The sequence below is a fragment of the Musa acuminata genome, chromosome BXJ1-6 (assembly GCF_036884655.1).
Source record: "Musa acuminata AAA Group cultivar baxijiao chromosome BXJ1-6, Cavendish_Baxijiao_AAA, whole genome shotgun sequence".
NCBI classification, from domain to species: domain Eukaryota; kingdom Viridiplantae; phylum Streptophyta; class Magnoliopsida; order Zingiberales; family Musaceae; genus Musa; species Musa acuminata.
Window position 1 is genome coordinate 44,439,136 of NC_088332.1, and position 24,208 is coordinate 44,463,343.

Below are 24,208 nucleotides of genomic sequence, written 5' to 3' on the forward strand. Positions count from 1 at the left end.
TCTCCCTTTCTGCGTACATCTGACTCTGCCATCAGCCGCCCATGCCAAAAGGAGACAGGTTGTTTTGCGCAGGTACACATCAATCCTTTTAATTTAAAAATAATTAATTTTCAAAAATTTGTGTGTGTGAGAGAGAGATATTTTAATTATTTTATTTAAATCAACTATTTTATCATTAGATTTTTATTTTATCAAAATAATTTAATTATTCTTAAATTTTTTTATTATTTGATCAGTCAAATCAATAATCATATGTTTTTTCTTCTTGATCTTCAATTAAATGCATTCAATTATACCCAGGATTTTATTTGTGAACACATTTACATTTTAAATTATAATTGAAAAAAAAAAACTTGAGTGAACGCACAGTTATAAAATACTTGAAGTGTTTGATAAATAACTAATAAAAACTACATTTTATATGTGCATTTGATGTAATTAATGTTTGATAAAATTATATTTCAAAAGTTCATTAATTTTTTTATGATAAATTTACCTTCTAATATTTTTAATATTTATTCAAAATTAAATACATAGTTTTATTTAAATTAGTAAGTAAATAAATAAATGAACGTATGCAATCTTATAAAAAATTACATATAGCCCAAATATAGAATAAAAAATATAATCACGTTAATTTCTCACTAAATTATTTTGATAATCTTATTATTTTAGATAATATCACAAGATATTAACATCCCATGAATGTTGAAATACTAATTCTACCGTAAGGTAGCATCGACATTTGAGCATTTCTAAAATATTTATCAAACACCAATTCACATTTAAAACATGGATTGGGCCCTCATTGTATATTTCAAATGTGTGTTCTCAAACATACCCTGAAGCTTTTATAACTAATATTAAGTTAGAAATTAGAATTATCTGACGTGAAGGTTGATTGAGATTCAATCGTGATCTTCTTTCTGTGTTTGACAAAGCCTCTTCAATTCTTAAATTAGCCTTTTAAAAATATGGTATGAGACCATTATACTGAAGTCATAATTAAAAATCAAGAACAATTACATGTCTTTCCCACCTTAAGAACAATCATAGAGCTCCGAATGTGGAATATGTGGGCTAATGGTTGACAAAGTCATCTTTTTATTTGTGTAATATGACTCCACAAGGCCGAGTTGGCCTCTTAGTAAGCGTGACACTGCATCGAAATGAGGTCGAGGTGTCAGTCAAATAAAGGTGACCTATCGATTTGACAACAATGATGTGACGATGAATAACAATCCACATATCACAATTCATGTATTATCACCTAATCAACGTTGTCTCTCCCCATCATCAATTAAGTCTCTCTGAAACTTGTATACCGAATCAAATCCTATGTTCTTACTCAACATTGCAGTATGCAGAGGTCTCATTGGCAAGAAGCTAAATATGTTTTTGTTTCGCTCACTTTGGTTTTCTTCGAAGTGTAGCAAGAAGCTAAATGTTCTTCCATATCTACTGGAAAATGACTTGCAACTCATACAATGTGGGTTCCAGAAACATATGATACAGAGAGATATGTGACCTTTATGTGGGATTTAAGTAACGCAAGTGTATTCCGTGGTTATTCTACCAAATCCTTGCTTGCCAAGGATCCTCCCTCTACCTAGAATCAACAAAGACTTGGCAGCTAGAATTCCAGTCTCCTTATAAGCTCCTGTTTCCCTTCTCACTCCATTCGTGCAAGTCCAAGCTCACCAAGAGAGGGGGAGAGTGAGAGAAAGAGGGAGGAGGTAAGCAAGAATGGCAGCTTCTTCTTCATTGCGAGCTCTGATCCTAGTGTTTTTCCTACTTCCGTTGCTTACAGAGGGAATTACTCGTCACTACAAGTTCAATGTGAGTATCTCGGACAACGCAACATTGTACACTTTTGCAGTAGGTAATAATGCAACAGCTTCGTCGTCCATGGATAATATTTTGGGGTGTGCAGGTGGCGGAGAAGAAGTTTACGCGGCTCTGCTCCACCAAGTCCATCGCCACCGTGAACGGCCAATTCCCGGGGCCAACGCTGTACGCGAGAGAGGGCGACACCGTGCTCGTCAAGGTCGTCAACCACGTCCACTACAACGTTACCATCCACTGGTGAGTAGTCAGTCTCCACCATCCTCGTCGATCCTCGATGTTACTTCCAACTGTCACCCACTTAGTTCACCAACCAACCCACGTAGAGACCACGGAGCTTAACTGCATTGCAGCCAGCGTAAGCAACCTGCAATGGTAGACCATGAAGAGTAACATTGGCCTTCCCTTTCCCAACCTTTTTCTCCTAACACAGACCCTACAAGGTTGAACCAGAGGACCCTAACACCAATTTGGACGCAGGCATGGAGTTCGGCAGCTGCGGACCGGCTGGGCTGATGGACCAGCGTACATCACGCAGTGCCCGATTCAGCCAGGCCAGAACTATGTGTACAACTTCACCCTCACAGGGCAGCGAGGCACGCTGTGGTGGCACGCCCACATCTCATGGCTCAGAGCTACGGTTCATGGCGCCATTGTCGTCCTTCCCAAACGCAACGTCCCCTATCCCTTCCCCGTCCCTCATAAAGAAGTCGTCCTGGTCTTGGGTAGTAGCTCTGAGCTCATTCATCAAACACATGATGTGCCTGGAATACTGCAGTATCGCGATTTCTAACGATTGATCTGCTTGAACTCCATCTCAGCTGAATGGTGGAAATCCGACACTGAAGCCGTGATAAACGAAGCTCTGAACTCGGGTCTTGCCCCCAATGTATCTGATGCTCACACCATTAACGGCCACGTAGGGCCTCTCTCCGGCTGTTCTTCTTCAGCACGGGGTAGTGTCATCTGATTCATCCACTTGCTTCGCGTGGACTGACATTAATGTCGGTTTGTGATGCTAACCTTTGCATGCATGCAGATGGGTTCACGTTGCAAGTGGACAAGGGCAAGAGGTACCTGCTCCGGATCATCAACGCCGCACTCAACGAGGACCTCTTCTTCAAGGTCGCTGGCCATCAGCTCACCGTCGTCGAGGTGGACGCCGCTTACACCAAGCCCTTCACGACCGACACCCTGCTTCTCACTCCCGGCCAGACCACCAACGTGCTCCTCACCGCCCGTCAAGGCGCCGGCAGATACATCGTCACCGCTTCCCCCTTCATGGACTCGCCGCTGGTCGCGGTGGACAACAGGACCGCCACGGCCACCGTGCAGTACGCGAACAGCGTCTCCACCTCCGCCGTCACCACCACCAAGCCTCCGCCCCAGAACGCCACCCCGGTGGCGTCCAGCTTCACGGACTCCCTCCGCAGCCTGAACTCGCAGCAGTATCCTGCCAAGGTCCCGGCGACCGTGGATCACTCTCTCCTCTTCACCGTGGGCCTGGGAGTGAACCCGTGCGCGACCTGCGCCAACGGGAGCCGAGTGGTGGCGGACATCAACAACGTGAGCTTCGTGATGCCGACGACGGCGCTCCTCCAGGCGCATTACTTCAACACGAGCGGGGTGTTCACCGATGACTTCCCCGGGCAGCCGCCCATAGCTTTCAACTACACAGGCAGCGGCCCGCGGAACTTGCAGACGATGAGCGGGACGAGGCTCTACCGTGTCCCTTACAACGCATCGGTGCAATTGGTTCTCCAAGACACCGGGATCATAGGACCAGAAAACCACCCCATTCATCTCCATGGCTACAACTTCTTCGTGGTCGGAAGAGGTGTCGGCAATTATGACCCCAAATCACCCCCCTCCAACTTCAACCTCGTCGACCCCATCGAGCGAAACACCATCGGCGTTCCCTCTGGTGGATGGACTGCCATTAGATTCCGGGCGGATAATCCAGGTGCCTGTGTCCTACTCTCTCTCTCTCTCTCTCTCTCTCTCTCTCTCTCTCTCTCTCTGTGTGGCATTGTCGATTCCATGCATGATTCTAAAGCAAAAGGCTCTACTGTGATGCAGGTGTTTGGTTCCTGCATTGTCATTTTGAGGTGCACACGACGTGGGGGCTAAAGATGGCATTCCTCGTGGACGATGGCGAGGGACCAAATCAGTCGCTGTTGCCGCCTCCAAACGATCTTCCATCATGTTAAGCACCGGCCAGCCCATCTCTGCCGCACAAGCTGAGAGGCGGTAGCCCAATGACAACGTCATGTTCTTGATGGCTAGACAAAGTGTTTTCTCGGGCCTTGTTTTTTTTTGCTTTCTCCTTTTATGGTGCTGATTTGTGCTATGGATCCTTTGTTTTTGGATTGTACTTATTTGATTCATTGAACAATAAACTTCTTTGTGTAAATCAATGTGTTATCCATCTAAAGATGATGATGAAGTCTTTGATCCGTCAGCTCATTTGATAAAACACTATGTAAAGAAAGAGAGATCCCAAAATAGCATGTAATGAAAGAAAGAGAGAGATTCAATGTAAACAAAATTATTTCTTAAATAATAGTAATAAGATACTATTAGCCTAAGATCAAATCAAATAGAAAAAAAGATATCAAGATGAAAGTAAAAATGATAAGGTTATATTAAGCTTTTAGGAAAAAAAAATATATTTATAAGATCTTAAATTATTGTTTGACTTAGAGCTTTATAGACCTTAACACTTGAGATATAGATTGATCTATATATGTAAATATCATTTTATTTATTTATAGGTGTAGAATTATTATTCAAATCAAAGAGACCTTAATCTTTTAAATTATATCTAATTAACTTACTTAAAAGATAAAAGATAAGAATTTTAAAATCTTATAAACCATAATAATTTAAATCTTAACACTTTTCCCTGAGGTATACTTTTAGATATAAGTCTCAACTTATTTTGAAGATATTTAAATGATCCTTTGGAGAGATATTTTATAAAGATATCCGTAATATTATCTTTATTCTTATGTTTAGTTCTCAGATGATAAATTAAATTTATAGCTAATTTTAAAATATTTTAATTATTATGCTGTAAAATAGTTGGTTTGTTAACTTGATAGCAAATGGTCCCGATCAAACGTCTTAACCATAATATATATTCTTGAGCAATAAATGAAGAAGCTCCATAATTGCTTCATAGCATATCATAAGATATAGTTAAAAATATATAAAAAGACATACCCAAAAGTATATTTATGATTATCCGAATCTCCTTGTATTTACATAATAATGCAATTCAACATAAATACTCTTCTCATATAACAATCTAGTATTCACATATTTTAAAATTTTCTTTGACTTCTTTAGAGATCACATAAAATGACTTATAAAACTAATTAAAAATATATTATTTTATATTCATCAGACTAAGAAAAATATTAATCTCCCCCAATACTTCCATTTTGAAATATCTATTTCATGATAATTACATCAGTATCTCCATATTGATAAAGATTATGAATTTAATATCATCACAAGTGAGATGATAATTGTATCCTTAATCAACTATCCAATCGCGCTCGAAGTTGATGGATATTATGGCTTCAATTATAACAATTTCAGTTATAAAATATTTGCCACCCTAATCTTCATCGGTGAAACAATCTTTTTTATTTGTATTTTTGTTATCTTAATACGATAATTATTTTGATATAATCTAACTTGACACACTTAAACACTTGATTTTCTTTTAATTTATATCATTATTCAAAAAGACTGGCTTGTTGTTAACCTTATCATTCTTCTCTTTATATTTTTATTTATTATTATTTTAATAAAAAAAACGAATTATTATTATTTTATTATTATTAGTATTATTGTTGTTGAACTCATTCTTGAGTAGATATAACATAAGATTTTTTTTTCAAATATCATAAATAATATAATGTTTTATTCGTGAATCATTAAAAAAAAAACTCATTTAACAAAAAATTTCAATCTTTGAAAGTATTTTAAAAAAATAAGAGATCACCTTGGATAGTATTTGCTAAAACATTCTTTAAATATTAAAGCTGAGTTATATTTTTTTTATCGAGCAATACATCAAAAATGATCTAAATATCATTTTTTTATCGAGCAATACATCACAAATGATCTAAATATCTGAAATTAATTTGTATATAATAATGTGCTCAACGAGATCACAAGAGATAGATCTCTTTAACACAATTTCAACTTTTACATTTAATGTTCTTCATCTTTTCATGAAATCTTTATCGGTAGCGTATGATGTTATTGTTATATTGTCACTAACTACATCTTATAGATTTTTTCTCATGATATAGAATTTCAAACAAGTCTTTCAGATATTATTGTTAGATTAATCGAGAAGTTTAGTATCAAACCCGCTAACCCTACTATTATAATTCATACTAAAAAAAAATTATTTTTTTTATGAAAGAGATATTCAAATATAGATTATCACCCTTATGACTTTAATATCATCACATGTGAGTGAGATCCTTTCTCAAATAGTAATAACATCATATTATTAATCAAGATAAAACCAAATTAAAAAAAACACTTATAAGATATACTATATACTTGAACAATTGATGTGGACATATAAATAATAATTTAAATTAAAAAAAATCCGATTTTATCTGATTAACTAACTTGTGAAAAATATAAAAAAAAATAAAAAAAATTCGAAAAATAAAATACTGTAAAATGTAAAGACAGTTGGTACCACCAGGGTGGGACATGGATGGCCGAGCTCGAGTCACGGTGTCCATCAATGGGACAGCCATTGTCGACAGGAAGAAGCAAAGAGCAGTGTCGCGGATGGGTGCTCCTCCTCCAAAAGGCCATTTGGTGCGCACCAAAAAGTCCACCAACCTTTTCGTCGAAGCACGCACACTCTGTGCCTCGGAGCTCACCTTCAAAAGGTGCCCCTCCTCCTCCCTCGCATGCCTTCCGGAGTGGAGAGCTGATACGGACCCGATGATCCCAGAATCCGGTCCCCAACCTAATAATGGGAGTAGTAGATACTCCTCCTTCCCACCATATAAATATCAGCACTGGTGGGGTGGAATCTCTTCGCCAAGATAGCTCCAAACTCATCTCCACTCCACCACTTCTCTCACCGGGGAATCATTCTCCACCCCCGTCCGTATCAGGTGCAGCGTACTGACTCCCATCTTAAGGGAAGCACAAGACCATACTTTATACTTCACACCCCCCGTTACACGGGCATCGGCGAGCGCGGAGAGGAGACAGACGGTAATGGCGGCACCCCCCGCGGTGCTGTGTTGGTGGAGGCGTGATGACTTTACGATCATTGGCGTGGGAAGTGCGGGCATGTGCCCACAAATTTCGTGCGAACGCGAGTACCGGAGAGCATGCGAGCGGCGCGAGCTCCAGGACCGTCTCTCTGCGCTCTGGATTCCGCCGTGGCGTGCCATGATTAAGCCTTCGGTGTGTTGTTGGCTGTCGCTGCCATCACGGTGAGGCCCACGGCAACGTAGACAACGAAATAATGGATGGGGCACCAACTGTTTGTATGTATGCCTGCCTGCCTGCCGCCCTCTTCATTAAGCTGATACAGGAGGAGGGAAGAAAGAAAGAAAGGCACACATGCATGTCTCGCTATTGTCTGAAATGTTTATCCCTAATAATGACTCCATACTATACTCAGCAGTAAAAATATAATATTTGATCGATAATCATATCACATCCACATTAATTCAAAACAATAATTGATGTAATATTTCATCCCAAATATTTCATTTGTGATAAGATGATTTAATCCCATATTAATCGAGGAGTATGTGAACCAAGGATAAAACTATACGGATACGTTCATCGTTCAAAACAGATAATTCCTTACGAACCTACGAGTCGAGTCGCACCGAATCAACACATCACTGACTTGATTTCAAAATACGATCCCTCCATGATAGAAAGGCATTCACGTCTAATTTGTCATCTTTGTCTCCACCACTCGAATAAAGAGCACAGCGTCGATAAACAAAATTTTCTAATCATAATTAATCGACAAAAGGAATCCCAATTATATATAATTAGGCCTCATCGTGCTCAAAGCTTCGGCACGACTAAAAGCTCAGAATCTTTGGGACTCAACTGATCATAAATGATGACAGCTCTCATAGACTCTCGTAAGTCTTCTTTTTGGTGTCCGGAAAGTCTGTTTAATCATCGGGGGAACGACGTGAAGTCAAAAATAACATTTATGATCAGTTCGAATTCGACATGAACTCCAAATTCTTTATTGAGAATGAATGGATAGTAACTCACATTATAGTCCAATCGAACTCATCGAGTTATTATAATTAAAGTCACATAAATATCTTCTTATATTTTCATATTAATCATTCTTTTTCGTTTATGGTGCTCATGCAATTTCTATTATTGAGATGGAATGCCAAGTGGGGGACATGCATGCAAGGAAAAAGACATTTTGAAAGGAAGATTAATATTTTTATAAATTATAAAAAAAAGTCAAATTTTCTCATTCCTCTTATTTTATATTTATTATTTTAAGTCCAATTTATACAAAAAAATTGAATTTAGGTATTCTTGTGGTTAATCTCATTTATTGACTATTAATAAAAAATAATATTAGTATTCTATATGGAATTTATAAGGGATAAAACATATATTTTTTTTTATTTTTCTAAGAATAAATATGTGAGGAGGAGCGAACAACTTTTCAAGAAAAATTACAGATTTGTGATTTTTTTTCAAATCATTTTTTAAGAATTATTATTATTTTTACAAAATAATCAAGTTATCACAATATTAAAGAACTCTATAATATCTAACATTATACCATTTTGATTGAAAAACTAACATAGTTAGATTCCAATGAGAAACTAATTATATATTACAAAGGAAATTACTCTATAATTAAAATATAAAAAACTAATCATGATTTTATGCCCTTTTTTTAAATCATTCAATAAAAAAGTAATAAATTATAAAGATGCTGATTTTCTTGAAAAAAAACCGTTTTTATTTTTTTCTAAATAGTATCTTATGTTTTCGTTTTCTCAAATAATACTCTCATAATTTCTCAATCTCATAAATATCATTCTTTTCTTTTATTTTGCCTTTACATTTATTATCGTCTATACCCCTACGTCTCCATCTTTGTCTAGAAAAATAAAAGTGACGAGCACGACGAGCATGAAAGGAGCGGAGACGATGAATACAACGGATAAGGAAGACATTGCACAAAGATGATAAGACCCCATGGTAGGAGCAAAGACGAAGATAACAAACGTGAAGGAAAATAAAGAAAATGATATTTATGAGATTAAAAAAAATAAAAATACCGTCTAACAAAAAAAAAAAAAAAAAAAGGGAGACGTTATCTTGAAAAAGATAACTTTTACAGACAAATCGGCTAATTATCTTCCAAATCAAGCAAATCTAATTCGAAAGATTTTTTTATGCTTTCTGGTTCCCGAGGTTTTGTTTCCATTATAAATAACAAAGGCATGAAAGGCTTTTGGTTTGTTGGAGTGACCACAGGCTCCACCTCCTCCTTCCCCCCTTCTCTCTCTCTCTCTTTATTCCCTTTTCCTCGCCTGTAATTTATTGTTTTCTTCATCCATTCACAGCCAAAGGCGAGGAGAGAAGAAAAGGTCTCGCCTTTGCTTCTCAATCTGCTTCTTTTCTTCGAATTCAGTTCTTCCCTCCCTTCCTCTTCTCGGTTTCGATCGGTGGGCAGCGTTCGTAGGGTTCTGAGATCCTCGAATGAGTCATAGCTCCCTCTGGCTTCCAAGTCAGGATTCTCCAAGACCATTTGGTTCGGCGTCAGATTTAATGGGCCTCTTTGCTGATCCATGAATCCGATTGTTGTTGTTCTTCTCCTTCTCCCCCTGGATTTGTGTTGCAAGATACCAGTTTCGAATTGTGAGCCCATGATGACGGGATCGCGGATGGAAGCGACGGCGACGGCGACGGCGACGGCGACGAGCTACTCCAGCTCAGATTGGGTCCTCGGCCAGAAGAGGTGTGGGAACGGGAGTTGGACGCAGGAAGAGAACAAGCACTTCGAGGACGCGCTGGCCAAGTTCGACGGGGACACCCCGGACCGCTGGGAGAAGGTGGCGGCGTGCATCCCGGGCAAGACGGTGGCGGACGTGAAGAGGCATTACCGCCACCTCCTGGACGATGTGAGGGAGATCGAAGCCGGGCGGATCCCCTGCCCCGGCTACGCCTACAGCTCTTCTTCCTTCACCTTGGACTGGGAGCACAGTCATGGCCTCGACGGCTCCAGGCAACAGCCCTACTGCATCAGCGGCAAGAGGTGCGGGTTGAGGGCACCCGATCACGAGAGGAAGAAGGGAGTCCCTTGGACCGAAGAAGAGCACAGGTGTGTTTCGAATTAGATGTCATATGCCATCTTCTTCCTCTGCACATCATCCATGTCCTCTGCTCGTTGCAGGCTCTTCTTGCTCGGCCTCAGGAAGTACGGCAAGGGGGACTGGAGAAACATCTCCCGTAACTTCGTGACGACCAGAACACCCACCCAAGTGGCCAGCCATGCCCAGAAGTACTTCATCAGGCTCAACTCCGGCGGCAAAGACAAGAGGCGGTCCAGCATTCACGACATCACCACCGCCAATCTGCCGGATGTCAAACCCCTCTCCCCCTCTCAGCTATCTAATCTCTCCGCCCAGTCGAGCCCCTTCTCCGTCATCGTCGACTCCAACCCACCGACGGAAGCAGACGTGAGCCGCTTCATGCAACAACACCAGTTCGGAGTGACACCATATGGTTCGGCGCGGGGTGGCGTTCTCCATGACTCTGTTGTCTGTGACAATGCTTCCTTGTTTCAGATGCGGTCAAGCCAGCATCACCCCCGCGGATGAGGTGCTCGGAGAAGTCGAACGGAGATCGTGGTTACTTTTTTGTTGTACATTCTGTCATTTCACATCGTATAAGCGACTATGGCATGTCAATTGAATCGCATAATGCTGCAAAATTGCTATGCGCATTGCTTCTTTCGCATGTGCTACTCCAAGGAATTCGGAAGGTATTCGAGACTGTGATTTTAGCTGCCGCTTCTCTCTCTCTCTCTCTCTCTCTCTCTCTGTGTCTCTCTGTCTCTCTCTCTTGTCAGCATCATTTCGAATCCATCTGCAATTCCATTGTGTTGAGTTGGTAGTTCGCAGTGGCTAATATCAAATTGTCTTTGCTCGAGTGTAAATCCATCATTCGGTGTATCTAAATCGTCGGAACAGACTGTGACAAAAGAAAGAGGACAAAATGACCGAAATAATAAGCTCAAAGGACATGGCTGGACCAGTCCCCACTATCATGTATTTTATAAGCTGTTCATGATGGTAGCATCTCTCCAGCAGCACTAAAACTATGCAGCCTACGGTGGTGGTGAAGTAGGTCGGAAGAATCCCAAGGACCTGGAATCTTTCCTCCGAGATTTAGCTATTGGGTTTCATCGAATGCAGCATTAGGTTGAGGCTGTAGTGGGAGGTGAGCCACTGTCGTTACTGCCGTGCGGTGGGAGAGGAAGTGACTTGTGATGATACAGACCTCAGAAACAGCGAAATGCAAAATAAAAGGCAAGAGGATGCAGGGCAACAGGAGAGGCCATCCAGCTTCTCTCTCTCCCAGGAAGAAGAGAGGTGCTATTACGGGGGAGGGTGGTGCAAAGCTTTTGTTGCAAGTTGCGGAGAGGGAGAGAGAGAGAGGGAGAGGGAGAGGAGATGGCACTCACTCACTAGCTGCCACTTTATTCTAGTTTGATGTGCCACCGGGTGGATTGAGACCACAAGCGTGAGGCGGAGATGTTTTATACTTTTGAGCAACTTGTCTTTTCCACAGTATTCTGATTCCAAAGTTACTGCAGTGTAATTATTGTCATGGGTTTAGCCATGTTTAGTTTACAGGAAGACCAGCCTGCCTCCGTACTCCATTATTGCCTTTTGCATATTATTTTGCTGCTAGCAACCGCACGACGCTGCACCGGTACGACGGAGAGAGGGGCCGTCGACGAACGAACCACCAACGAAAAATTGAACTGATCAACAGTATATTATGATCATGTGTTCTGTTCGTTGTCGCGTGGATGCAGCCGTTTTGATCTCTACATCTTACTTACCACGATATCATATGATGAGAACTTTTATTATTAGTATCGGTGTCTCAACTCTCCAACACTCGACAAGTCATGCCTGCCGGTCACTGTAACCAACAGTTATGAGTCCTGCCCGTATGCCACGTTGCCGTACCAAATTCCAATCATTGTTCTTCCACTGCTTCGAGTGTTATCGTCAATCCTCGAGTGCTGCAGCAGCAAAATATCTTCTAGGGTTTTTATTTGGTCCTCGAGAAAATTACCTTCGGACGTTAAAATCCTTCACGATTTGATTATAGGACTCGAAAAACACTTTGGAGCAGTCTGTGCTCCTACAAAGTTCGTCAATGGGAAACTTGGTAGATCACATCTGAGATGAAATTAGCCACAAGAGAACACTTCACTACCTACCTACCTACATTTAAATGAAAAACCTATATACAATCACTTGCTACACTGATGCTGCTTATCTCTCTTCAAGGTAAAATTGAAGGCAAAAAGTTTCCATTCAAATACTTGCTTGCATGATTGAGATGGACAGATAGATCTTGGAAGGTAACTGAGGTCCAAAGTTAGCAAGGAACCCAAAAGGCATCTCTTCATCATCATAGTAAAATCACTCCATAGAAATTGTTCGTTCGTGATTCTTAAAGCAAAATCATCAGCTTTCGACGAGCGATGAGCAACAGATTAGGCAGAACTACTGCAGCAGATATCAGCAATTGAACAAGCAAGTAATAGAGTGAACTCAGCCTCAGCCAATCACAAGGCATCAAAGTCACAAAAGTACTTTCATTTATCGGCTTACAACGGAGAAGACAGCTTATTAGAGTACCAGCTGCTCGAAATATCAAACTGATACAGACAACACAGATAGACATGTTCATCGCCAGAACCACATCCACCACCGTAGTAGGAGATATAGTAGGACAAAAAGAAACAGCAAAGTTAAACAAAAGGCAGCACATGTAGATTTCAGGCTGGGTATAAAGGAATTACCGACTCCGAGCAGTCTGTTCGTTTTCCAGCAAGGGAGTAGTAAGCAAGAATTTGAGCCTGACTCTCTATGTTTCCTGTCCTGACTTCGGTCCCTTTCGGCGGTATAAATTCTATGTTCCAGAAATCACGGGCCATGACCAAAAGGTCTCTCCCGGTAGGAGATGCAACGTATCCCTGCACCCACAGGTATCTCAAAGAAGGTAGCTGCAAAGCTGCCATGGCTAAAGCACGCTCGCTGAAACAACAGCTCCTCAGTTCCAGCTTTTGTAGCTGTGGGCATCCTTGTGAAAACAGCATCATTCCACGGTCAGATTCCCCTACATTACCCATCAGTATCCACCGAACATTGCTACTTAACTCGCCAATGTAACCAAGACCAACATCTGAGAGACCTCCAGGTCTCAGATAAAGAGCAAATCTCCTAAGCTTGGTGCAACCTCTCAGCAGAGCACGGACACCATTGTCAAGGGGCAAGTCTGTTATCCTCTCTTCTCTGTCCAGTAAAACTAAACGAAAATCACAAAGGTTTTTGCTGAAAGTGCCAAGACATTCTAGAGCTGCGTTTGTGATGTCAGAGACATATACCGCCAGGTATTCCAATTCAAGGCATCCCTGAGCTAGAGTCGATAGACCGACTTGGGAAACCCGAGCCTGTTCATCCTCTAGACCTTGTTCGTCGTCCCCTCGCTCTATTCTGAGCCTTCGGAGTTTCTTACATGTTTGAGCAACCACCTCCAATCCTCTATCTCCAATCACGTCCCTCGCCTATCAGGGAAAAAGAGTTAGCTTAACCTCATCAGACCAAAGGCTTACGAAATGAAGTGATGGCATGAGTTATGGTGTATGCTACCTCGAGAACTTCTAGATTTGGACAACGTTGGATCAGCTGGCAATGATCCTCGGTGCTGAGCAATGTATACTGCAAGTCCAGTTTCTTAAGTGCTGCAGCAAATGGAAATAATATGCTCATTTCATTCTTCCCCATATAGATGAGACCTACGCAGCACAGCCTGGGAGGAAACTGGATCTTCTTATACGTATTGACCTCTCCGAGTTGATCATTGAATGAGCCCCCACCAAACTCTTCCAATGCCGTTGCAAAGTGGAAAAAACCAACTAAATCATAGATGTCACATTCACTGATCTTTAAGGAAACCAAGTACCTGCAGTTCTTAGCAAGTAGCTCGAGATCCTGTGGTGTAACTCTAAGTTCGGTCATATAAAAATTCAAAGTCTCGAGCACAGAATTATTAACAGCAAGTTCATGAATCCATTTGTCATTATTCTCAGTAATTGAGCTTTCTTCCAAAAGCAGTGTTCTAAGACATCTGCATATACATATTAGTAAACCAAATCAGTTGAATCGTCAGATGATGGAGGACACAGCAATAAATAATCAGTTATATCGGAACAATATGTTTTCAGAAGGTCATTAGCACTAAAGAAATAAAAATGCAAAAGTATGCAGGTACTTGCAGATCAATCTGATCAACTAAATGTTGATCATGAAAGATGCCTAAAGATCCGCTTGTGAATGATGATTTTGCAGCAAGTACTGCTTAGAAACAGAGCTAGATTATCTGGTTCAATGGTGTTGATTCAATTGGAACTTATCGTAAAATGGCTGATAAATAAACATACAGTATATATATGTGTGTGTGTGCACACACACACACACGCATACTGAATTTGCCGACACAACATACAATGGCAATGTATATATGTGAAAAAAATGTACACATGCATGCATTTATACTTTGCCCTCATTATTTCTTCCTTCATAAAGTTATCCTTGCATGGTATGTCCATTTTGGTTGGATTTTGATTAGATCATAAGGTCATTTTGGTTAACATGGTGGAAGTTAGGGTTTGTGTTGATAAGCTGAGGACTATGCGGAGGTCAGATTTGTGCCTTTTGGTAGCCAAAGAGGATAATCTTCTTTTGTCGATTCTTTCCTCAAAATGGTTCTTTCATAGGAAAAAAAATAAAATCTCCAGCCTCTCCCTTCTCTCCATGGCAACTTAGGCAAGATTCATAAGGATGGAGATGGAAATAGTTGGCGCCTGAATTTGAGAAGTGAATCAAGTCAGGGATCATTCTATCTTACAATCTCTATTGCATCATTCAATTTGGTATCTACTATTGTTGTTGACATGAAGGACTCATTAAACTAATTTCTTTTTTCATCCTTTTCATGTCGATTTTTGTTCTTCACAGGCTTTGATCTTGCAAGAACCTATGGATTTAAGATGCTTTTAAATGTCACTTAGTCATATGTAAATAACTCAGTGGGTAATGGTTTGTAAAATTGGAAGTGATGGGATAGGGATAGACGAGAGAGTAAAGTTCAGGTTCAACGATGAAATTTTTTCCTAACTCATTCCAGTAAAAATAATGAATAACACTGACTGAATATAGTCGAAAGAAAACCAGCCACAACAATCTAGAGCTTAAATTTCAAGACAAACCCTTTTACAGGACACCAAATAATTAGGTTATGGCTCATAAAATCGATCAAAGATAATCCAAATAGACTCAAACTAAACTATTCCTCTAACTATACTGAATCTCAACAACTGATCTAACCAAACTCAATTTAACATCCAATTGTTACTAAAAATATTCTTTCACGGTTGATCTAAGTAGCTTTGGGTTGCATCAACACCACAAGAAATATGATCAGTGTCCTTTGCACAAAAACTGATTCATATGGCAAACATGGTGGTATCTCTACCATAATGTCAAGAAATAAGGCAATAAATTGCTTAAAAATCGCAAGATGTTAAAAAGTGAATAAAAGCTGATGCAGTCATTTACGATATCCCAAATTGTCATTATGTGTAAGGTTAGGGGTTATTTACACAAATATTTAATTGGCTATGAAACCGTAGCATGTAGAATAAACATGTGAGACAGCTACAATATTCATAGAACCTACCTTCATTTCCTGGAACATAAACTGCACATGGCTTGTGTGCCTATCATCAATGAAGCTGCCCATTTAACCAAAAGATATTTAATGCATAGAGTTATGTACTTCAACATTTAATTAGCACTTTTGGAACTTCAGATAGAATAAGTTGGATACTGAAGATACCCTTAAAAGCTCAGTCTTGGCTAGGAAAATCAAGAAGAACATTGAACCTCAAAGCAGAACTCAACTGAATGCATCAAAGATTGTTTTATTGGGACTAACAAACACAAACTTGAGGACATAAGAAAGATGATATTTGTAATAAAGAAGTTGCAAGGGTTCTAAGTTAGAAAAGAGAACTAAAGAAATAATCCGGAGGAACAATCAAAATAAATCTGGAGGCAAATATTTTTTGTGTCATGAGACCAGGATGTACAGGAAGTAAAAGGTTTCGAGAAAAAGGGACACAAAACTGGGCCAAAAAGGAGAGATATGACTATTAAGAGGTATTTTCATGTGGAAACAAGTAATCTTTTTGTTGATATCTGGCCTAATTTGATATTTTTGGGGATCGGCTTAAAACAGTGTAATCGGCACACAGGCAGCAAGAGACAGCCAAGTGCCTATAGTAAGGTGTGACCAAGGCACCAAAGTGAATGCTACGCATGAAAATATAAAGAAATATTTGGAAGAATTATCCAGAAGCTCTAAAAAATTTTAAGGGGATATCAATTATTTCCTTGTGTTTCTGCACATTTATGGCACCTCAAGTTTGAAGAACCATCTCAAATTTCCTTGAATGGCTTTCCTTGAACATTTCCAACCTATACTTACCGATATCTTTGCAAATAATGTTTTACCAGTCCACTAAAGTGCATATAATAATGGACACTATCAAAACTATTATAAATGATAGCTATAAAGGGAAGTTAACAATCCCACCAAATCCTTCTTGATGGAATAGATATCAGCACTACAAATTATTACAAACTTTTGTTACAAGTTACAACGGGAATTAACAGAAGATAACAGCTTCTACTGGCAAAATAGATCCTATAACAATACAAAAGGTGTATTAATCTCAATTCAAGTTACATTTAATTACCATTTAATGATCCAAAATATATTATATTATTTCACTGAAGAGTTGAATCTCATCAATGACTACTACTCCTGTTTAGTGTCTGCTATTTTTCCCGCTACCCAACAAACAACCCCACCCCCACCAAGAAAAGAATGAACAAAAAACTATAACACTGACTAAACAAAAAGATCATAAGTAATAGCAGATAGCAATTTTCTCAAGATATTATGCGACAAATTGACTAAAGAATCAGGTCCATTCTTATAACTTAGTGGAAAACATGTTTGCACTTGTATTTTCATGATTTACAACAAACAGCTTGGAGCTGGAGGAGGTTTAGTGTAAAATAATAAAGAAATAAACACAAGATACAGACGTACAGCATGGTTGAGCATATCCAAGATAACACTCATCCTTAAATCTACTTGAACTTGGCCTATGAACCAGAGATTCTTGCTTGTGCTATCACACAAGACTATAAATTCTGTAACATAATTATGCAAGGATTAAAGTTTTGAAACTTTAGATGTTACAGGGAACATATAACCAAAGTGTTAATTAACTGCTGTTTGTCATAAATAATTGCTGCTCTGAGAATTATTATCCAAGAGAAGATAAATAGCAATCTTCCAATAATGGACAGAACAAATTCTTCCAAGTTTAAAGCATAAATTAGGGAATTTTATCTGCTTGAAGGTGCTTTGACACATAATCTTAGTATCTTAAAGGAAACATGGCAATCACATCATGGAATTAATGCCAAGTTCCTTACAAAAAAGATGAAGCTGCATGTGCTAGTGCAATGGATATAGAACATCAGAATCATGTCAAGGTACATGATTTGATATGTCAATTATATGTTCCAGACTAGTCACACCCACTTTTCTCCGGAAGAAAGTACATTCACATTTGACAACTACTTCAAACTCACAGCAGTTGGATCTTACTACTAAATCCAGTTTATGAATACTCTGGGGCATCATAGACTTAATAAATTTAAACCTCCGAGAATAATGCAAATTACTACCGTCAAATTTATGGGTCTACAAGTTTGGTTCTTTCTTCCATGAATCTTACCTTGCATCCAGTGTGAAGAAAAAGTCCATAAGTTCCAGAAAAGAATTTTGATGACAAACATATGTATAGGTACTCATCTAGGAATCAGCATCAGAAAAAGAAGAGGAATTGGAGAATAAGAGCATCATATTAGCATACAAAATTCATATACTAGCTCTTCAGGCTCTTGATTCTCAAGACAACCAAGATCGAGAAAAGAAACTAACTGGTTTTTTGCTAGAACATAACGCATTCCACTCAACCGCATCAAAATTTCATTCCGAATTCCAATTTTCAAGGAAATAGGCTGCTGCAAACATGACCTTCCACTCCACAGGGCCGAAGGTCACAAGTGTTGCAGGCTGTCAAGCACGACGAAAACAAGATTCACATAAAATGTGCTCAAGCGTCATGCACTTCTATCAGGGCAAACTTTTTAGGACAATAAACAGACGGAAGTAAACTAAAATTTAAGTCGACCAAAAAGATGTACCTGCAGGAACGCGCAACGAGGAGGAGGGCATCTGTGGAAAACCCAGAGCACTTGTCGAGCTTGAGCGACTCGAGCATATGACCTCTGGCCTTGACCAGCACGGTGATATCCTCGTCCTTGACGATCATCCGTCGGAAGTGCAGCGACTTGAGGCAGTTGAAAGCCTCGGCGATCTCCCTGACCCAGGGGCCCGCGTAGCCGCCCCAGTCCTCGGGTATGAGGTTGAACATGGCGGCACGGGGCTTGCCCTTGAGCTTGAGGGACTCGAGGTTGGGGAATCTCCGCCGCAGCCGGTCAGGGCTAGTGGAGTAGCAGATGGCGATGGTGACGTGCTTCCGCGAGAGGGCGTCGATCTGGTACCACTTCTTGCACACGAGCGAGACGGCCTCCCGGTCCCGGGGATCATCCACGTACCCCAGCACGAACTCCAACGCCGAGTCCGATATCCCGAAACTCATCACCCTGCTCAAGCTCCGGTGCGCCATCGCCCCCACCCAACCTACAAAACCCAACCAAGAAACCACCTCAATCACCAGATCCGCGACGAAAAGCCACAAGCTGAAGACTCCATCGATTCCAGCGGATCAAGTTCCTCTTCCTCCGATCTCAGTGCTGAAGAAACAACGAACCACGAGAGAACGCCGAAGCTCCCTCCCTCTTCTTCTTGTAAAGAAGCCGAACAAGGAACGGGCGACGCGACACCTCACCTGCGGATCAGGGGAGCCTGGGGGTACCTGGAGGCGGGGAGATCGTCGGGGCGGCCGAGCCGTCCATGTAGCGCGACGGCCGATGCGGTCTTCACCGGAAAGTGTCAGCCCTAAAATCAAGTGAGAAATGTCTGGGTCTTGTGCGTTCGTTGAGGGCTTGTAGCAGTCTCTCCGCTTAAAAGGAGGCGAGAATATTTAGATGGAGATAGAGGAGATGAGATTAACAGCAAGAAAAATATGAGTAGTAATAATCTATGGTTCGTCGAAGCAGTAATCGGTCCCCTCGGATTGTATTCTTCCGCGATCAACAGCTGCGCTTTGTCTTGCATACCGGCGGGTACCGCATGGGATTGTAGCGGCGACGCGACTGTCGTGGGACCAACCTGTGGGTCCCTGACATCTACGTATGCCACGTTACGGATCGAATCCGACATGCTCTCCCTTACCATCGGATTATCCATCGGCAAAGCGCACTGACTCCCGCCCGCTCCGCCGACCACAATAATATCGTATATTAATATTGCACGGCTTTACGAAGGATAATATAATAAATTAATGTTGCATAAAAGATGACTAGCACCGAGGATGAGCGAAACCGATGGGAATGGGTGCTGAAGCAGATTGGAAGATGACGAGAGCGGGAGCAGCGAGCGGCATCCTTAAAATCTTCGATCCGATGTGTGTGGTCCATGGAGGCCCCGGATTCCTTCCTGCTGAAGAATACATAGCTGGCGATTAGATGATGAAATGCCTGAATGAGACAACGATCCACCCTGTTCTATATTTTTTCTGTCCATCGATGTGACTGAGACTTACCGATCATGCATCACAAGCAGCGTCTTACGTTAGTACTCTAATGCTGCTTAATCTGACTCCCTGGGCTGCCGCATACCAGTTTAAGCATGCACAAATGTTCGAGCAGTCCCTCTCTCGGCGAGGCTGATGATAGAGTCCAGGTATGGCCGTTCGCCGTAGCTTTCGACAATGATGTGTGGCGCTCATGATGCGGCTGCGGCTGCGGCCATGGGAGTTGGGCGACCTTGGCATTCTATCAGTCATGAACCAGGCATGACGAACCGTAAGTCAATGCTCCCGCGGAGGGCAGTTGGCTCGACTCGAAGTAAATGTTTGGTGTTCTTCTCGAGGTAAATCTGATGGATGGGTAGAGGAAACCTTGTGCTCGGAATCGAGACGACACCAAACTGACGGTGGAAGCATAATAAACAAGGGCTGGAAAGCAGAATCTCGCTGGAAAACCACGCGACTAATCGGGCCAGATTCAAGGAACGATTCGGTGAATGCACCGGATTCAGGGCCCGATGCGGTGAATGCAGCGGCGGAGGGCCGTCGAGCCGGACGAAAAGGGCTGCGCGTGACGCGTGCGTCCAGGTTCAAGGAATCGTGGACGTGCGTGTTACCACTGTACTTGATCGAACCGGTACAATGTACGTGGCCCCGATCGAAGAAGTCGCCACCACGTCGATCCTCCATCTTTACTGCCAAAACAAATCACTACGTCGTCTTCACGGTGCGTGCGATCTGATAACGTAGTCTCTGTTTTTTTCTTGGATATCCAATCGGATATCAGCAGCTAAGACTTCAATTAATGACTGAAGAAAACCTAAATCACAACGGGACACAAGTCATATACGATTCATCGAATATGTTGACCTACGATAAAACTTCAAAAGCTGCTAACTTCTTGATTCTTCGTGTCGAGAGAGGTTACACGTCTCTTTCGTGCTGCAGTTGTAATCCGTCGCAACGATCGACATAAGCTATGATATCATGCGACTTGTTGGAGATTTTTCTTGGTCGCTTTTCATGGTCACTGTGACATGTCTACCATCGCCACCTCAGAATAATTTCGTCTCCGATCTTTGAAAAGGAGGGTTCCTTCCGGTCATGACAAAAGTCTATGATGGTCGAACCAACTTACAGAGAAGAAGATCACTATAACTCTTAGGTATATATATATATATATATATATATATATTCAACCCTATCGTAACTTTTCCTTTAGAAAAGAGGAAGGTGTTCTTCGCTAACCCAAAAGAACTCTCATCCCCCCCCTAATTGCAATGCGGATCTCTCTTTTCTTCCGAGGTCACATATGATTGCTTATTTAAGCATCGGTGCCAAGTTGTCGGTCAACACTTAGCCCCTCTTCTCTCTTTGTCTTGTAAGCTTGCTTATTAATTATGTTCATTATCCCTTTAATTGTGTTAGTTATATTTATTTTGATGGTTTAATGATATTTATTGGTTATGATTACACATAGTGTTGTTATATGACCAATATTTTGATGTGAAAAATATTTTTTTATTATTTTTTTACAGGATGTTCTTTGATTTTACTGTTTATTTTCATATTTTTGTAAAATAAAATCAATATTTGTGTTAATCCCCATACTGTAAAAAAATATTTTTACAAATCAATATTGATTTGTAAATATTCATTACAAAAGCTGTTATATTCATTGTTCTTATGGCAATCCCCATAAGAAGCTGATCTATTTTTTATTTTTTTACATTATGTTCTTTGATTTTATTATTATTTTTCCTATTTTTCTTTCTATCAAAAGAATCATTTCTTACAACAATAGCTATGCAAGTCTTTTTTTTTACTTTCGTTGTTTTCTCTCTCTCTCTCTCTCTCTCTCTCTCTCTCGTTGTTATGTGTTATGCAAAAAGCCCGTCCCTAAGAGAAAAAGGAAAGCTTAAACCAAACCACCGGTCTTTATTTTCCAAGGCATTTTCTCCGTGCAGTCTCCTCGATATACTACATTGGTATTTTTTATTACATTATTATGTTTATTCTATTATATTTTATGATATTTTATAATGATATAAGATATATATAATATAATTAATTAGATTCTGATGAAACTTATTGATAAAAAAAAAAATTATTTAAAGTATAATTACTTATGAGATAATGTTAATGGGAGGAACTCTCCTAACTATCGATCTCGTTACGTGAAAAAGATAAAAAAAAAGGATAAGAATCTAAGATTCATAGAGACGATGTCTTTGCAAATAAAATAGATTTTCAAATGAATACACATTGTTAAACTAAATCTAATTATTTGTTTTCAATTCTAACATAAAAAATTATTTTATATTTAATATAATATATTACATATTACACTATATTCTTGTTATATTTTTGTGTCAATAATTCAAGATGATGAAAAAAAAACAATGACTACATAAAATTTATTAGTCAATTTCACATATTTTATATCATGTTATACGTTAATTGAGATTAATATATTTGTAATAATTACACGTGCTTGATTCTTTGAAATTTAAACATTCAACTTATAAATGTCACTGATAATTCATGAGGTTAAGTTAATTCTTTTTCTCAACAACATTTGAAATGCGGGGGTCATATGGTGATATCATAATATACAACTTTATTCTCTGTTATGAAAATGTGGGGGCATGTTTTGCGTACACAAAATCATGAAAAATATTTTAAATACCATATGCAATATCATGAGCAAATTATTAATTTATTCACATTGAATGTTCTTATAAAGTTGAGGTTGTACATGTCTTATTTGTACATATGAATTTGTTTTTATTGTGATATAGGAAAATAAAATTATAATGTTATTAAAATACACTTTATGAAAATTTCATATGACAAAATATAATGTGATGCATAAATAAAATAATGTTATGCATATTAATAAAGTATTTGCAATATGTTACATTCTTAATATGTTAAATTTTCTTACAAATGTGGGAGCATTTCAAATTTCATAAGGGATGTACTGTTGATAATAACATGTGCATATTTATGAATTTACTTAATATAATAATTATTAATAATATATTTTTTGTGATAAATATTTTAAATATTTATATTTATATTAGCTTGCTTATTGACTGATAAATTTGTTATTTATTTGTATGCATGATTATTCTCATCATCCATACATGCATTATACAAAATTGATGAATAAATGAAAAGATTATTATCCTAATATCATAAAGTGGACAAGTAAGTTAGTCTTAGTGGGTTTTTCAGCAGTGGGAGTTCAGTTTCATAATAATAAGTCAATTGATTGACCAATGAGCAAATTGAATAAAAAAAATAATAAAATATTAATGTATAAATGGAGTTTAACTCTAATTCTTATCAATATGATAAATTGTTTTATTACTAAAGTATATGACGAGTATAAATATTAATAAGACTCGAAGTAATATTTTTTATAAGACATGACTTTACACGATATTGACTTTTTTATACGAGTGACTATATAAACAAAATTATAGAAACAAATAATGAAGGCATAGCATTATAAATGGTACCATCGCGATATAAATATTATGTGATAATTGAAGTCTAGATTAAAGGAACATAATTAAACATCTGATTTTTTCGTTTTCTTCAAATGAAAACTATAAGTTCTTAAAGACACTATGAGTACCGAACAATTTATTTTAATATTTTTGTTTATAATAAAATTTAAGATTTATGAGGATTGTTAGAGATTTTATTTTTAAAATAAAAATATCAAAATTTCTTATTTCTTGTTTATGAATTATATTAATCGTCCCTTTAATTATGTCAGCTATTTTTTCTTATTTTATTTAATAATTATATAATATTTATTGTTTATGGTCACACATAGTCACGATATCACCATTGAGTCATTATTACTCAAATGATTATTCTCTTATACGTAAAGAAAATATTTATTACTTGTTACTCAAATCATCCATTAGGACAACGTGAAACGTCGTTGATTTCTACCATATATATATATATATATAATTTAAAATTGAATTATCACAATAAAAAATATAATTTAAAATTATTTTAAGAGTTTTCTTGTTATAATTATCTGCAACTCAGCAATTGAATTCCATATTATGAGCGGACTCCATCACACTGTCACGTCTCATTTAGTGGGCCGATCGGGACACGAGCAGAAACGAATGTTTTGTACGGCGTGGGCATTCTTGTAAATTCAGTGAC

The 24,208-nt window shown here is 39.0% G+C and overlaps 3 protein-coding genes across 5 annotated transcripts; 2 read left to right on the forward strand and 1 right to left on the reverse strand.

The window, feature by feature from the left end:
* Positions 1-1,673: 1,673 nt before the first annotated feature.
* Positions 1,674-4,301, forward strand: LOC135677248 (laccase-22-like). Its single transcript, XM_065189346.1, has 6 exons — positions 1,674-1,839; positions 1,934-2,085; positions 2,326-2,570; positions 2,667-2,801; positions 2,885-3,808; positions 3,925-4,301. Exons 1-6 carry the CDS (start codon positions 1,747-1,749, stop codon positions 4,053-4,055), a joined length of 1,680 nt encoding a protein of 559 aa, XP_065045418.1. The 5' UTR covers positions 1,674-1,746; the 3' UTR covers positions 4,056-4,301.
* A 5,059-nt stretch (positions 4,302-9,360) lies between these two features.
* On the forward strand, positions 9,361-10,921 carry LOC135677250 (transcription factor DIVARICATA-like). Its single transcript, XM_065189351.1, has 2 exons — positions 9,361-10,231; positions 10,304-10,921. The coding sequence occupies exons 1-2, from the start codon at positions 9,699-9,701 to the stop codon at positions 10,728-10,730; spliced, it is 960 nt and encodes a 319-aa protein (XP_065045423.1). The 5' UTR covers positions 9,361-9,698; the 3' UTR covers positions 10,731-10,921.
* A 1,813-nt stretch (positions 10,922-12,734) lies between these two features.
* Positions 12,735-19,702, reverse strand: LOC135677249 (coronatine-insensitive protein homolog 1b-like). Of its 3 annotated transcripts, none has more exons than XM_065189350.1 (4): positions 19,133-19,702; positions 18,504-19,002; positions 13,806-14,283; positions 12,735-13,720 (listed from the first exon to the last, which is right to left on the reverse strand). In XM_065189350.1, exons 2-4 carry the CDS (start codon positions 18,986-18,988, stop codon positions 12,932-12,934), a joined length of 1,752 nt encoding a protein of 583 aa, XP_065045422.1. In that variant the 5' UTR covers positions 18,989-19,002; positions 19,133-19,702; the 3' UTR covers positions 12,735-12,931. The 3 variants fall into 3 exon arrangements, with proteins under 3 accessions (XP_065045422.1, XP_065045421.1, XP_065045420.1); XM_065189349.1 differs by having other exon boundaries at positions 19,211-19,701; XM_065189348.1 differs by having other exon boundaries at positions 19,238-19,697.
* Positions 19,703-24,208: the final 4,506 nt, after the last annotated feature.

Excerpts from the sequence above, each read along its gene's own strand:
- LOC135677248 (XM_065189346.1), top strand. The coding sequence starts at position 1,747 with ATGGCAGCTTCTTCTTCATTGCGAGCTCTGATCCTAGTGTTTTTCCTA. Across the intron at positions 1,840-1,933 it reads CTCGTCACTACAAGTTCAAT|GTGGCGGAGAAGAAGTTTAC; the intron begins GTGAGTATCTCG and ends TGGGGTGTGCAG. Across the intron at positions 3,809-3,924 it reads ATTCCGGGCGGATAATCCAG|GTGTTTGGTTCCTGCATTGT; the intron begins GTGCCTGTGTCC and ends ACTGTGATGCAG.
- LOC135677250 (XM_065189351.1), top strand. The coding sequence starts at position 9,699 with ATGAATCCGATTGTTGTTGTTCTTCTCCTTCTCCCCCTGGATTTGTGT. Across the intron at positions 10,232-10,303 it reads TGGACCGAAGAAGAGCACAG|GCTCTTCTTGCTCGGCCTCA; the intron begins GTGTGTTTCGAA and ends TGCTCGTTGCAG.
- LOC135677249 (XM_065189348.1), bottom strand. The coding sequence starts at position 19,277 with ATGGACGGCTCGGCCGCCCCGACGATCTCCCCGCCTCCAG. Across the intron at positions 19,003-19,237 it reads GACGATCTCCCCGCCTCCAG|GTTGGGTGGGGGCGATGGCG; the intron begins GTACCCCCAGGC and ends TGGGTTTTGTAG. Across the intron at positions 14,284-18,503 it reads CTCGTTGCGCGTTCCTGCAG|ATGTCTTAGAACACTGCTTT; the intron begins GTACATCTTTTT and ends ATGTATATGCAG.